Here is a 15,748-nt window from a genome sequence, read left to right on the forward strand (position 1 = left end):
AGGAGGTGAGCCCTTTTTGACAGCATAGGCACCAGTGCCTGGGGTGCTGGTGGGGTCCCACAGCAGGGCACAGCCACAAAATCCTCTTGGAGGTCCCTTCCCTGGAATTTTAGAGGCGCAGGGACCTCTGGCTTTGCATCCCCATCCCTTGAGGGGAGGGTGCTGCAGTGTCACATTTGCCACATTTGGTGGGTCACTTCACCCTTTCTCAGGCTGTATAATTTTTGGGAACACTGCTGTTCACAATCCTGCTCCCATGAGGCCCTCCCACCCTCCCCCAGCTTTAAGGGGCTCGCTGCAAGCCCAAGGCTAAGAGCCACAGGCTGGGTAAAGGTTTGTGTCTCAGGTTTCCCCATCTGGGTTGAGAAGGGCTGGGCAGTGGTTAGAGGTGGGGTTTGGCATCGAAAGCCCCTCGTTTGCCAGCCCAGGGCTCCGGGTTGACTGCGGTCGCAGCTCCGGAGCCTCCGCGCTGGCTGTTGGCTGCAGTCACTGCCTGCGGCGTGGTCAGGCAGCCCCAGCTGGGGAATAGGTGGCTTTCAGAAATAACTTCATAACAAGGCAGAAAAAAAAGATCAAATATTCTTACAGGCGAGGCAAAACCTTCTAGTTTTGGTGAAAAAAAAGGTCTAGTTTTTCCCAGTCTGGTTGGGAGCGTCGGCTCCCAACTTTGCTACAAGTGTTGGGACCATGGGAGTCAGGATCGCTGTGGCATCCTGGCAGTGTGGGATGGTTTCCATTCGGTGTGAACATTACAGGGGGGATTGTGTTTCCCGTCATGCTGCTGGGGCTCTCTCTCCCCCAGCAGCGCCGGCCCCATGTTCCCCAAAGGGGGGTTGGAATAAAATAGCTGCAGTGTTTTCCAAGCTGCCTCCTTTGGAACAGGCTCCTGTGCACCTGGCTCCTTCCCAAAGGAAACGGATCTGCCTGGATAACGTTTCCCAACCTGATCACCAGGAATGTTGCTCGTTTTGCCCAGGACTTTCTCCCCAGGAATGAAGTCCCTCTTTTTTTTTTTTCTCTGCCTTTCTCCACTGTGATCCCTGCCATCCTGCCCCCCAAAAGCAGGGATGCTTACCCTGTTTCTGCATTGATGATGATCCCATCTCTTCTCTTGCTTTGCAGGGGCAATGCTTGGGGGAGACCTGAACAACACAAACGGAGCCTGCCCAAGCCCCGTGGGTAAGTAAGGAGACTTTCAGCCCCACTCCCCTGGCTCCGTGTGACATTCCTGCCCTCGGTTTCCCCACATGTCCCATAGGATTTTGCTTTGCTGTTGAGCCCTACTGGTCCATAGGGAACTGCTCTTGGCAGTGGGAGGGGTTGGCACGTGGAGCTTGGGGCCAGCGCCTTTGTTGGGGTTGCTGGTTTCAGTGGAGACCCCAGTGACCATGGAGTCTCCATATACTCAGGATTTCTCTCAGAGGAGAGCTGCAGGTCAGGGAGGTGACCACTGAAGACCAGGATTTGGGTAGCTCTGGGTTTAGCTCCTGGTGCTACAGCCAATTCTCCACCATCCTCCGGTGATAATTAACACCCAGCTTCTCCTCGTGCTTGAGCCCTATAAAGGAACTTTACTGCAAGGGAAAAAAGCTCATTAAGGGCCTTTTCCACTGTGAGAGCCTCAATGCTAATGAGGCTCAGGCCTCATGGCTCAGCTCCTCAGCTGTAAAACGCACTAACAATATCTCCATTCCCACATCTGCTTCTGCCGTCTGCAGGCTGAGGATGTTGGGCTACTGCTGGTGTAGGCACAGCCCAAAAACCAGCAACGGCCCCAGCTCTTGCTGGGAAGCAGCTGCTGCTATTGGCACTGGGCTTGGCTGTGGTCCCAGGCTTGGCAGGGTAGGTGCCATCCGTCCCAGGGCAAAGGCAGCCTTGCTCCAAGTGCCTGACTCCTCACTCCTTCTGGGCCTTTTTGCAGTAGGTGTCCAGCTGACAGCACAGAGGAGGAGTGTGGAATTCCACATTGCCCCAGTTAAAACCAAACTGGAGCCAGGTCCCACTGGTTTTTGGGTGGGGTTGGTCCAGTTGTGGTTCTGCAGCACCATGGCCACCCAACCCCATCCCTGCACTCTGGCTGCTGCCAGGAATAGCCATTTCCTTGTGCTGGGCAGCAGCCATGCCAGTGCCAGTGCCAGAGGGATTTCTTCACAGAGCAAAACCTGCCAGGGTGGTTTGTGGGGCAGTATCTCCCTGGGTTCTCACAGCATCCACCACGGAGCTTTGCTGATCCTTGAGAGAAGAGGGAAGGGGCCATCACGGCGTGGCCCTCCAGGCACCTCTGCGGCCCCGGTCCCCTGCAGCCGCCCCCATGTCAGCTGTCGGAGCAGCCATGGCGGGTGCAGAGCTTGGCAGGGCCCGTGAATGTCAGCATTGACGTCACCGAAGCATTCCCTGCGTTCCTGCTGCCACTGCAGGAAATGGGTGTGAGGATCAGGGACAGCCCGGCGGTGGTCAGCCCCAGACCCCTGCCGTCCCCAGACCCCTGCCCTCCCTGGGGCTCCCCTCGTGGCTGCGGGAGGGGACTGTTGCTCTGGCACTGCACTTGCAGTTTTCAAATACCTGGTACATCTCTTCCTCCTCCTTTTTCTCCTCCTCCTCCTCCTTTTTCTCTTCCTCCTCCTCCTCCTCATCCTCCTCTTCCTTCTCCTCCTCCTCCTCCTCCCTTGCAGTCTCTGCAGCACTGAGTGATCACCTGCTGCCTCTGAGTCATCAGCTGTGGGTGCCTCTGGCCGGATCCTGCAGCAATGTCGCTGTATCCCTGCATCCTGCCCACACTCCATGGCGTGTGCCACCCTCAGGAGGCAGCACCCAGCCCACCCTGCCTGGCCCATGGGGGGATGCTGAGCCCTGACTGTCCCCACTCAAATTCACACCAGGGTGGTGCAAAGGCAGGCCAGAGTGCTCCTCTTTTAGGCTCTTTTTATGGTGGGGGCCCTTGGTTGGGAAGTCCTGGTGGGAGTGTAGCCCTTGTCTCTCTGGCTCACAGGGGTTGCCCAGGTCCATGCTGGGTGGACATGGCAATGACAGAAGGAATGACAGCCTAAGGCCACGCATCTTGGGGATGAGTGGCAGCACTGGAACCCAAACCGGCTCCTCTCCAGCACAGGGGGCCACCCCAATCCACACTCCAGGTGATGCACAGATAACATGGTGTACCTCAAGCAGGGAGTCACCATGAGAGCCCTGTGTGCATCCGTGCCGGTGGTGTCTTGGGAAGGAGAATATCAAAGAGTTTAACATTTCTTTTGGGTTTTCCATGCACACCAGCACTGCAGGTAGCCAAGGTCACCCGAGGAATTTCTGCACCTTCATTGTTAATAAATCTAAAAGCCAGTGGCCTCGTGAGCAGGATTCCAGCAGCTCACGGTGCATGGAGGTGCCAGGGCTGATGCACCAGGCACATACCTTATGCATGGCTGCTTATGGTGATTTGGGACTGGGAGGATACCTCGCTGGGGACAGGAAGGCTGGTCTTCTCCTTGCATCAGGGACATGGATGCCACAGTACCCAGCCTGCAGCAGCCTGGCTACCATGGGTGTCCCCGATGGAGCTCCCAGGCGCCTGCTGGGGTGGCACCTCCCATCGCTGGTGCCATCTGTGGGATCAGCCCCGCAGTGCCCAGGGAGCCTGGTTGAGCCCATCCCCGAGTGTCCAGCCCAGGACAGCTCTGGGGAGGCAGGGGCTGGTGCTCGGCCCCCGCAGGCTGCGGCTGCGGCGTCACTGCCACCAGCCGCCTGCTGAAATGCAGATGCAGCGCAATGGTAGATGTGATTAATAATGCAATCAGCGACCTATTTTTCCTGGTCTAACGTGCAATGAATATGAGGGCTGAATCCTAGTGATTGCTGAACGCCTTTCTATCTTTGGGGCCTATTCATGAAAAAAAAACCAACCCTCATCAGAACAGTAATCTGATCCAATTTATTCCTTTCCTGATGTTCATCAAATCTTTTCCTTTTTCTTTTTTTTTTCCCTTTCCTTTCTTCTTTTTTTCCCCCTCTCCTTGCACATAAAATCCTTAAGTGGGGCAGAAGGAGGAGGAGAAGGAGGGAACCTTAGATCTTCAAAGGGGCAGTGGGAGCAGTGAACTGAATCCTCACTCTGCCACAGCCCCTTTTCACTGCCCCAGTACCACAAAGAGACCTTAAAAGTGAATGGGCCAGTAATTACCCATCTTGGTAGGGCTGCAGTGCCCGGCCAAAGCAGGGAAAGAGCCTGGCTACAGATCAGGCTCTGAGATTTGCTGGCTGTTACTGCAGGAACAAGGGGGAAATCCCTGCAGGTTAAGGAGCTGCCCTGAGCAGTGTGGGCTTGGGACTACTTCCTGTCTTGGCTTCACCCTGTAGGGTGAGCCTGCTGGGGTGCAGGGGGGTTTTGGGGACCTTGGGGGGGTTGTAGTGCTGCTCTCCCACAAGGAGGAGCACTCGTGGAGCCCCACTGCAGCACCACTCTCCATGCATGCATTTACCACAGCTGTGCATTCACCATCACCATGTATTCCTCACCACGCATTTGCCATTGCCCTGTGTTCACCATCACCATGTGCTCGCCACTGTGCATTCACCACTGCCATGCATCCAACTGTCGCCATGCCTTCACCTCCTTCCTCTCTGTCACCCATGTTCCTGCAGGAAATGGCTACGTCAGTGCCAGAGCCTCTCCTGGTCTCCTTCCTGTGTCCAATGGCAGCAGCCTGGGCAAGATCATCCCGGCCAAGTCCCCACCACCACCCTCGCATGGCACACAGCTCGCCGCCAACAGCCGCAAGCCAGACCTGCGTGTGATCACCTCGCAGAGCGGGAAGGGGCTGATGCATCACCTGGTGAGTGAGTGAGTGCCTGCAGGTCTGGGACACCAGCTGGGCTGGGAGTGGGCCCCCTGCCAGCGCACAGGCCGCAGGGGAATTCGGTGCTGTAGTGGTGGGAGCTGGCTGGGGCCATGCTGGAGGGGAGATCTGAGAAGGAAGGCTTGGATTCCTGCCTGCACCATCTTGGATGGTGCAAACCCTGTAGCAGGCAGCACTCCAAGCTGCATGTGCCCCGTGGAGGCGAGGGTGTGGTGCCGGCGGGCGCCGTCGCGGCAGGGATGGGGTGCTTGAGTTAACGGTGCCTCTCGGTTCTCTCCCTGTTCTCCCACGGACAGACTGAGGACCACTTGGCTCTGGTGAGTTCCCTGCTGAGCGTGCATGGCGGTGTGGTGGGACATGGGCTGCTTGTCCCCTTGGTCCTGCCCTGGCTTGGCGAGGCATGGGGCACACAGTGGGGGTGGATAGTGGCTCCTTGTGTTGGGAATGCGGCGGGATGTGGGCACCAGTGTTGCATCCAATCCTGCTGCAGAAAATAAATCTCCAGACAAACACACTTTTAGGACAACCAGGTTCCCTATGGAAAAGAAGGAGCTGACATGAGCTGCAAAGAGACTGCTTCTCCACCAAGGCCAAAACTGCTGTGTTGGTCCCCCTGGGGAGGTCAGCCAGGGTCCCCTTGGGGACTGTGGAGCTGGGCTGAGCGCTGCCACTGCCCTGGACCTGCCCATGGCGCTTTGCTGGAGCCACCACAGCTACAGCACAGGAAGACCTGGCCCATTGCCAGTACATGAGAGACAGGGAGTAAATCAAGCTCTTCCCTTATTAAAGATATTATTTAAAGCCTGTGTAAATCCACTCGCTGTCTAGTGCACTCCCTAAACCTCCCTTGTGCACGGGGCAGTTTTCCGTGTTATTTTTATGGCTTTTTTTCCTCTCCCTGCCAGCAAAGTGAGTGCCACCTTGTTTGTGGCAAGGATTCACTCTGCTCCGTTGCTATTCTGGTGCAGGGCAGATAGGCGACAGGTCAGCACAGCAAAGGAAGGGCGAGAGCTGGTGTGGGATGCAGGTCACGCAGCCAGGGAAAAGCTCTCCAGAAACACAGGAGAAAGCCAGTCCCTCTGGCATCCTGCACAGAGACACTCTTGGCCAGGGCAAGGATGGGCGAGAGCTTTGGCAGACATGAATTCTGCTGCTCTTCGTGTCCCCAAACCCTTTTTGCTTAGTGGACCCCTTCCAGCATCTCTGTGCCTCAGTTTCCCCATGTGTGGAGGGAGACCAGCCACTCCCCACCTCCCCATCTGCTCCTTCCTGATCCCACTGCCCAAGGCATTCCCTGGCTACGCACTGAAGCAGCGTTAGGTAAAAATCCACTGGGGTGGCACTTGCAGTTCTAATTGTTGGTCTGAATTAACCTGGTGGGGTATTGCCTGAAGTGAAAAACATCCTGGCCCCAGCCGAGGTGGCAGCAGGGGGGTGGAGGGTGATGAAATGTAGTCAGGGTAGGGTGGGACAGAGACCTTAGCACTGCTGGATCAAGAAGGGGACTTCAGAATGTTGTCCCTTCAGATCCCTCCTGCCTGATCTGCCATCCTGCCAGATGCTCCCCTGCTCCGCTAACCTTCTCCTCAGATTTGCTCCCTCCATATTGCTCAACCTACACACCAGATCCTTTCTCCAAATGGCAGCTCCCACCTCTTTACAGGCAGCTGCAAGATGAGTCAGCAGGCCCTCTGCTGTGTCCCCACTGCCCACAGCCCCAGCCTTGCCACCCTTGGTGCTGCTCCTGCAGCTCTGAGCATGCTCTCCTCCCTTAGAGGGTTCAGAGAGGTGTCCCCCCGTTTCCCTCCACACTCCTAACATGCCAGGGGCAGCAGGGTCCATTCCGTGGGAGCATGCTGCATGGTATGTTACCAACTGGAATGGCAACTGGGAGCGTTGTCTGTGGGCACGGGGTGTGAGTGGCACGATGTAGGGGGCAGCTTGCACACCTCCTCCCTGCATGGATTGTGGTGAAAATGGGGTGCTTCCCCCAGAGCAGCTGGAGCTGACACCCCCACACTTGTCTTGTGGTGTCAAGCAGGTTCCTGGGGCTGGCACACCCTGCCCAGCCGGCATCCCACCAGCCCTGTCCTGTGCCATGGCCACGCTCGTCCCTGTGCCTGTGCTCTCCCAGGAGATTTGCAGAGCCCTGGAGAGAGGGGCAGAAGGGATGGGGCTGTGAGGGCTGCATCCCTCTGGGCTGGCTCAGAGTCTTGTGCAGGCAGGACAGGGACAGGGCTGTCTCTTGCCTTCTGTGAAGACATTTCTTGCCGTGTCCTTAACCCACAGCAGTGGGCACAGCCAAGGGTGGCTGCCAGCAGGATGCGTGCCAGGAAAACCCATTCCTAGAGCCCCCCACAGCTTTAGCAATTAGAGCCCTGGTAATCGCCTTCCCCGGGCCACAGGAGGGACCTGAGGGCTGGGCAGTGTGTGGGCGCACAGTGAGCAAATCCTGCACAGCCAGGTGCTGTTACCCTCTGGAGGTGGCTGGGGCACGGTTTTAGCCACCAGACTTGTCCAAGGAGAGTCTGCATGGCCGTGGGGAAGCTTTGCAGAGTCTGTGCCCAGCCCTGCAAGGCCCTGGGAGCCCTCAGTTCCACAGGAAGGCTGCTCACTGTGTCCCAGCCAGCCTCATGCCAGGCGTGATTTAAGCTGGGCACTGCCTCAGTCTTCACAGGGTGACGTGTGCTGGGGTGCTTCGGATTAGAGTCAAGCCTCTTGAGTCTGATTTAAATCAGATCAGCACAGACAGCCCAGATTATCTGCCTTGTAAACAGGGCTGAATCTGACCTATAGATCCACCCACGTAACTGCCTGGAAAACCATGGAGGGAGATTGGTGTGCACTGGTCGAAGGGCAGAATTTTTCCACGGTGGACCTGCTAATACCCGAGTCACCAAATCCTTGTGAGGGCACCGAGCCGGCAGGTTGCCAAGCACTGGACTTCAAGTTTAGGGATGCCACTCCCTTTAAAATCCTGAAGCCAGTGCTTAGCATGCTCAGCTTCCTTTGAGGCAGGGACTTGTTTTTGACCACCAGAGCTGCAGGGAGATGTCAGCAGTGTGCTGCCTCGGCCAGTCTTGGTTTGCTTTGGTCCATTTGTCACTCTTGGAAGCTCAGCAAGCCTCATATGCAACCTCTGGAAAGCAGTGAGGAATTGTCTGAGGCATCCTGCTGATATTCCCCCTCCATGCACACAGGGCCATGGCTGGTGCTGGTGGGTGAAGCCCAGCCCTGGGCAGGAAGGGGATTCAAGGCCGTGACCTGCAGATGAGTGTCGCAAGGTCCAAAGTGTCAGTAGCTGGTGTGGTTTGTACTTTGCTTTTTTGCAGTATGGAATGGCCAGAGGATCGATCCTGCTTGTCCCACGGTCTCCATGCTCAGCCCCAGTGCATGCCCAGGGGGTTTGGGGGGGCCACAACTCATGAAACGACGTCAAACCTTCTGGGCTTTAACTCCCTCCCTGTTTGCTCCCTCAGCAAAACACACAGCGGTTGGGTGTCTCTCAAGCAACTCACTCTCTGACCACACCAGTTGTTTCTGTGGCGACTCCGAGTTTGCTGACGCAGGGACTGCCCTTCTCAGCCATGCCCACAGCATACAACACAGGTAAGACATGGCCAGGGCAGAGCTCTGGGGAGGGTCAGTGAGCACGAGAGGGAAATGTGCTGCTTCAGGCATGTGCCTGGTGCTCCCTGAGCAGCTGCAGTGATGCTTGTGGAACTCGCTGCTGCAAGACGTGGCTGAGTCCAAGGATTCCACAGGATTAAAATCAAGGGGAAACTCATTATATAAGTGGTGAGAACTCATTGTCATAGCCAGAAGGGCTGTGAGGGCTGATGTAGCCCATTGCACTGTGCAAGCGGATGCTAATTACAGTTACACCCATCCCCGAGCTTGCAGAACTCAAGGCATGTCATAATAATGGCAACAGGCGTAGGCCCCCCAAAAGTTTGGGAAGAATGCAAACCAGCCTGCTCATAGGCACATCTGATTTGGGCTGGTGGATTGAAATCAGCCTGAGGCGACAGTGACAGTGCACTTGCCCAAGCAGAAGGGTTGTTCATCTGCCACCTGTCAGACCTCCACCAAGACTTCGAGGACTTGCTGGCTGCCTGTGTAACTTGTTCTGGCTTAGAGAAAAGTTTGCAAAAATGCAAAAAGCTGCTTGTCTGGAAGAACCCAGAACTGGCATGTTGGAAACTCCCTCTCCTAATTAGTAGGTGTAGCCCCAAAGATGCTGGTTGTGTGTGTGATGAGGCTCCTCTCCCTCCGTGACCATGCGGTTTACCAACCAGGCTGGGCACAGCCAGAGTCCCCAAAATAGGTTTTAATTGAGCCCTGTGCCTCTGCTCAGGGGGCAGGGGCCTGAATTTCAGCTCTCTCTAGTTATTTTTTCTCACAGCTGACCATGGGTAGAGCCGTGTTCCTGCCCAAGTGCCAGTGGCATCTGTGCTGAGGTGTTTGCTGTGGGGGTGAGCATAAGGGACACCCATGAAGGGTGCAAACTCTGAACCTGGCAGTTCTACCAGAGCTGCCCTGTTAATTGGATAGAAATTGTCTTGATTTGTGAAGCATCTGGAGCACAGGGAGCTGAGGGGATTCAGCCTGGAGAAGAGGAGGTTCAGGGGGACCTTCTCACTCTCCGCAACTCCCTGACAGGAGGGGGCAGCCAGGTGGGGGTCAGGCTCTGCTCCTGACTAACAAAGGGGAAACAACCCCAGGTTGTGCCAGGGGAGGTTTAGGTGGGATATTAGGGAAAATTTCAATGTGGAAAAGGTGTTCAGGCTTTGGAACAGACTGTCCAGGGCAGTGGTGGTGTCACCATGCCTGGAGGGATTAAACAGACATGTGGCTCTGACGCCTGGGGTTATGGGTTAGTGGTGGCCTTGGCAGTGCTGGGGGGACAGTTGGACTCGATGGTCTGGGACAGCGTTTCCAACCTAAATCATTCTGTGATTCTGTGATGCTGCAGAGGTGATCGTTGTGTAGGTGGGGGAGGGGTGCAAATGCCCTGAGCAAACTCCCAGCTTGGAGCATTGCCACTTGTTCTTCCCAGGACTCACCTGTTAATTGGGTGGATATTGCCTGGATTTCAGGCTGGTGCAGTTGTGCTGAGCTGCCCTCTGGTCAGAGTTCTGTGCCCTTTCCTGTGTGCCCTGCTGCTGGATTCAGTCAAACCTGACCATTCCCAGCCCTGTCATCCAGGGCAGCTCCAGATCAAGCCCTGGTGGGGGCTGCAGGGGCAGCCACCGTCACCAGTGAGTGTCAGGAGCTCCCAAACCAGAACAGCCGGTGCAGGGGTGGAGGATGGTGTGGAGCAGGCAACTCGCTGCCAGGATATTGGGTGGGGTGTGCCGGGGATCTGCCAGTGGCGTTGGCAGCAGTTCAGCACCAGCACAGCCACCTCTGTGTGTGCTGCTGGGGTGGGGACAGCTGAAGCCACAAGACACCCAAAATTAGAGGGAGAAAGGGGGAGGAGAAGGTGAGAGGAGGGTTTGATGGGTGTCTTTGTCAGGCTGACATGGCTGACCAAGGTTTGACCACCTCCAGAAGGAGCAGCACTTTCCTCCCTGTCTTTCTCTGCCAGCATTCGCAGCCTTTGTAAAATTCCCACCTGGTACGAGGTGTCCCACTGGGATTTTCGATGCTCCCGAGGTTCGGCATGGGGAAGGCATCGCCCTGCAAGTGGTGGAGGGGGGAAGGGTTCCAGCGGTGGGAACAGTGGCTGCTGAGGCAGGGAGCGGATCCCGAGGTATGGGGTGCCCGTGGAGGGGGGAAACGGTGACAGCTCCGTGTCCCCATGGCGGGCAGGGAGCGCCCCCTGCTGCCACTCGGGACACTGCGCACGTGGGGCTGTCCCAGGCGTGGATGGGGCTGTCCCAGGTACACCCCAGGTACAGGTGGGGCTGTCCCAGGTACAGGTGGGTGTCAGCTTCCAGGGTTTGCCACCCCGGGAAGGGAGGAAGTGTGTCTGTGCACTGTACACCTGGCTGGAGGTGGCTCTGGGCGTCTCACATGCTCATGGCCCTTCCTGGGTGGAGCCAGACACAGCTGCATCATGGTGTTGCCCTGGCCACTGCTGTGCCTGGAGGGCAGAGGCACTGGGGGATGTTGTGGGGTGTGGAGGATGGAGGTCCTGCCAGCAGCTCATGCCTTCAGGGTGGAAGACAACTGGATATAAGGAGGAAATTGTTTACACTCAGGGTGGTGAGGTGCTGGCAAAAGTTGCCCAGAGAAGCTGTGGCTGCCCCATCCCTGGAAGTGTCCAAGGCCAGGTTGGACAGGGCTTGGAGCAGCTTGGGATAGCGGAAGGTGTCCCTGCATGTTGGACTAGATGGCCTTTAAGTGTCCCTTCAGTGGCACTTGGTTGATGTAGTGTTTGGTCATAGGTTGGACTGGATCTTGGAGGTCTTTTCCAACCTGGTTGAATCTGTGACGACAGCACAAGCCATTCCACAGGCACAAGGAGTGTCCTGTGGCCAGCATCCTTGTGCCACTCACAGCATGAGCTGATACTCCATACATTGTCTATTTGTGTCTCTTGTGGGTCTGTAACCTCTCTCAGTGCTCAGGGCACTGTGGGGGCAGGTTTGACATTGAAATGACTGCAGGCCTCTTTCCCTTCCAGATTATCAGCTGACGAGCGCTGAGCTGTCCTCGCTGCCGACATTCAGCTCACCTGGAGGGCTGTCCCTTGGCAACATCTCTGCCTGGCAGCAGCAGCAGCAGCAACAGCAGCAGCAGCAGCAGCAACAGCAACAGCAGCAGCAACAGCAGCAACAGCAACAACAGCAGCAGCAACAACAGCAGCAGCAGCAGCCACAGCAGCAGCACCTGGTCCCGGTGTCACTAGGAAACTTAATGTAAGCGACACAAGAGGGAAGTAGGGAATTTCTCTGAGGGTGCCAAACCTGCAGAGCCCCAGCTGTGACTACTCCCTGGGTTCCCCAGACCCCCAGTATCGGGCCCTGGGGGTCCACGCTAGGGGGTAGGAGCCGTGTGCCCACGCACAGCTGAAGGAGGGCCCAGCACAGCTGGCTTGTGGAGTTTGGGGAGTCCTGTCCCTGTCACTGTAGGAGTGACCCAGAGTCCCTGGCTGAGATCAGGGTTCTTGGGGATGCTCTGAGAGCCTTGTCCTGCTGCCTGTGCATGGTAGGATTGATCACTCACCCAAATGGAGCTGAGAACCAGACAGAGGCAGTGTTAGATGGGATGGACATTGCAGGAGAAGGTGCCTGGAATTGTGCCCTGCTGGTATAGAAGAAGATGGCTTTTAGTATTGCAAAGAGATTGCTTTTCTCCAGGGTAGAAAACAAGCGCGTGCATCTTAGAGCAGGATTTTTGAAGTGGATCTGCTTTTAGTCTGGAATAAAGCATCCACACGCAGAATTACATGGTCAACATAAAGATTTAAGCCATTTGCCCGTGATCACATTGAGACCATGGGACAAAGAGAGGCAGGAATTGAAGAGGGGGAACCAATGAGTGCTGCAGCCACTGAGTCAAAGACACTGACACTTTCGATGAAGTGCCAGATGGATGGATGGATGGATGGATGGATGGATGGATGGATGGATGGATGGATGAAGAGGTAAAGGGGGAATGAATGAATAGAGGACTAGAAGGGTAGATGTACAGATGAAGGGGTGGGAATAGATGGATAGTTACAGGAATGGATGGAGGGGTGGATGGATGGACCAGGTTTTTGTGTAGGAGTTCAGTATCCCCTCACTGCCTGGTCCATGTTTTCCTGGCAGGGCAGGCAGCAGCTTCCTCAGTAGCTGCCTGGACCTCCTGCACCAGTGGGGCTGCAGGATGTGTGGAAAGCCTGGACAAAATTTTGTGTTGTAGTAGAGGTTAAGGAGGTTCCCAGTTTTGAGCAAAACCACCTGGCTGAGCCCTGTGCTTTGCTGGATCTGTGCAGCCCACAGGGATGCTGGAGCAGAGCTGAAGGGACACCCATAGGAAGGGTTGTCACAGCCTGTCCCTCTTTATGCATTTGGATCACTGCTGAGGGACAGTGGGTGGGATTTGGGCTGGATCAGAGAGTGCTGGGGGAGGAGGGATGCTGTCCACAGGGTCTGATCCCAGCTCCGTGGTGATCTGTCCTGGTGACTGCACATATTATGAATTCTGGAGTCACAGTTCTGATTCTGAAGTCATCATTCTGTTTATTAATCCAGATTAATAATCTAATCCAGGTTTATAATCATGGCTTCATTCAGCTGTAGTGTGTGCAGTTTCTGAATTCTGTGAGCTGGACGGTAAAAGGCCACCAAAAAGATAATAATGAGAGATTTACCATTATGTCCTCCTCCATCTTTTTCTTCCCCTTCCTCCCCTTCTGCCCTCTTCCTTCTCCTCCTCCTCCTCTTCTCCCAACCTCTTCCCCCTTCTGGATGCCCAGACAAGGGAGTCACTTGTCCCACACCACCACTTTGACTGTCAACACCAACCCCAACATCAGCATCAAGTCGGAGCCCGTCTCGCCCAACCGGGAGAGGAACACTGCCACCCCGCTCAGCACCTTCCCCCACCAGCCCCGGCACGAGCCCACCGGCCGCTCGCCCGTCGACAGCCTCAGCAGCAACACCAGCTCCTACGAGGGCAGCAGTGAGCGGGATGATCCCGCCCGCCCCGATTTCGGCTCATCCCTGGGCCTCCTGCGAGCCACCAGCGAGCCTGAGGGGGAGAGCCCCTCCGTAAAGCGCATGCGGTTGGATACCTGGGTCACATAACGGGGTCCTGCCGTCCCTGGGAGCTCCAGCAGGGCTGTGGGGAGGGGCTGGGAGGGGCGGGAGGGGTGTGGGGCGCAGGGGAGAAACGGGTGATGGGGACGGGCTGGGGTGGGGGGAAATTATCATAAACTGCCTGAGAAATAGCTTTAGGATTTTGTAGGCATTCATTCTAGCGCAGCAGGCGACGCATGCAGTACATATGGCGCTCCTCAGCTCGGGAAGGGCCAGGTGTGTGGGAATGGGGGGCTGGAAGGAATATCCGTGTCCTCACCAGAAGCAGCAGTCCCTGGCGATGCTCCCCCGCGGGCGGGCGGGCTGGGCACTCAGTGCCCACTGGCCAGCGAGACCCCCCTGGGAAGCGGGACCGTATCCCTAAGGCAGAGCACCTGTGGCAGGATGGGCTCCTGGGGGGAGACAGGGCATAGAGCACCCCCAAAATGCACCTTCCTGGCTATTCCCAGGTATTCCTGGGTCTGTGTGCACGGAGGGGCGGTTCAGACATGACCCACTTTGCTGGAAGCTTGAAGGGCTTTGGTAGGCACAGGTTTTCCTCCAGAAGGGTTTTCCTAAACCAGCTGGGAAGGGAGGTGGAGGGTGGCTCAGAGAGCCCAGCTTCGATATGAAACAGGATGCAGCTACATCCACAGCCTGCTTGAGGCTCCTGGATCCTGGAAAGCTGCATCGGAGGAGTAAGAGGCAGATTTTTAAGGCTTAATCCCCTTTGTATGACAAGTGGATGCAGGTAGCATCTTTCCTACTGGAGCAGGGAGCTCCGCTGTTTCTGACCGGAGTCATTGGAACACTGGAGTTCCCATTTCCCAGGAATGCCTCACCTCACCCTGGGCACAGCAGGTGTGTGGAAAGGGGATGCGTTAGTGCTGCTTTTGAGAGCAAATTGTGGATTTTAGCAAACAACATCCATAAAAGAATTTTAAAAATATGTTTCCATTGCACATCGGCCAAAGCTTTAAATCAGGAAAATGGGAAGAAACGATTTTTTAACTGAGAGGTGCAGCTGAATTAATGATCCTAATGAGATTTTTGCCTGAAGGTTTCTAGGCCTCAAAAGGCAATGGTGAACTGTGCAGAAAATCTGCTTGAGCCTTGAGCAGTGACTTAGCAGAAGGAAAAAGGAAAAAAACGAGGAATTTTCTCATGTTGCCAATTGCTCTGGCAGTTTCCCAGGGATGGGTGTCAGCACCCTGATCCCAAGGTGCAGCAGCCTGCTCATGGTTGGAGGGTTTGGAGAAGGGACCATTCCTGGCTGGCATAGCGATTAGGGATGGGCTTTCTCCCTACAGGTGCTCTCAGGGATGCTGGTCCCCCGTCCCCCTCCCAGCCTGCTGCCCTGCCACCCTGTGCAGGGACACCCCAGCCCCACTCACCCTTGGGCTCACTTGTCCCAAACTGGCACAAAACCTGCCCGGATGCCACCTTTGTCAGCTGGAGCCTGGCTGGCCTTGGGGGGCCGTGGAGGAGCTGGGGTTTGGCTCTACCCTGAGACAGAGCAAAGGGAGAGGAACTGAGTGGGGTTTATCCCCCTCCTGGATCCCTCTGCCAGGTGTCAGCAGCCAGCTCAGCATTGGAATGGGGTGGATGGCATAAAAACGTCCTAGGATGAGGGCAAAACAGAAGCAAGTTTATGGGGTTTTATAAACTTTTCCCAACCAAGCATTTATCACAAAGTTTCTGATTGGAGAAACAAGACAAAAAAAACCTGATTATTATTTTGGAATTAATAGGGTGGCCTAAAGGGAGTGGTTGGAGAGGAGAGGAAATCCTTCAGAAATTGGGTGAAAATTAGTAGCTGTTTGTGTGTGGAGACCTGGTGGAGGGGTCAGGGTGGTGGACGCTCAGCACTGCCAGTGTTCTGGGTACTGCTCCTCACCAATATCCCTGCTTGTGGATCAAGGCATGGAGAGATGTGCCAGATAAAATCCCCCCCCTCCAGACCATGAAATGCCGAATTTCTTCCACAAAGGCTTTTCTAAATGATGTTTTTTTTTCTTCTTCAATGACAAATTTGGAATTCCCTCTCATGTCCCCATGCTCTTTAAAGGCCTTGGGTAGGCAAGGGGAGCCCCGTGGTGGTGGAAAGGACCCCTGGCAGGTTTTGTGCAGTTAAACCCCCTCGTCTGCCCTCCCCGAGCCAAACCC

General features: G+C 55.8%; 1 protein-coding gene across 3 annotated transcripts in view; it reads left to right on the forward strand.

Annotated features, from left to right (window-relative positions):
- MEF2D (myocyte enhancer factor 2D) overlaps positions 1-13,608 on the forward strand; it is a 74,296-nt gene extending 60,688 nt beyond the window's left edge. For all 3 annotated transcript variants that reach the window (XM_062511270.1, XM_062511271.1, XM_062511272.1), the window contains 5 exons: positions 1,123-1,179; positions 4,636-4,826; positions 8,330-8,459; positions 11,482-11,716; positions 13,261-13,608. In XM_062511270.1, coding sequence (XP_062367254.1) covers positions 1,123-1,179; positions 4,636-4,826; positions 8,330-8,459; positions 11,482-11,716; positions 13,261-13,591 — 944 coding nt within the window. In that variant the 3' untranslated portion in view covers positions 13,592-13,608. The remainder of the gene's footprint in view (positions 1-1,122; positions 1,180-4,635; positions 4,827-8,329; positions 8,460-11,481; positions 11,717-13,260) is intronic.
- The last annotated feature ends 2,140 nt before the right edge of the window (positions 13,609-15,748 follow it).

The sequence above is a fragment of the Cinclus cinclus genome, chromosome 31, assembly GCF_963662255.1.
Source record: "Cinclus cinclus chromosome 31, bCinCin1.1, whole genome shotgun sequence".
NCBI classification, from domain to species: Eukaryota; Metazoa; Chordata; class Aves; order Passeriformes; family Cinclidae; genus Cinclus; species Cinclus cinclus.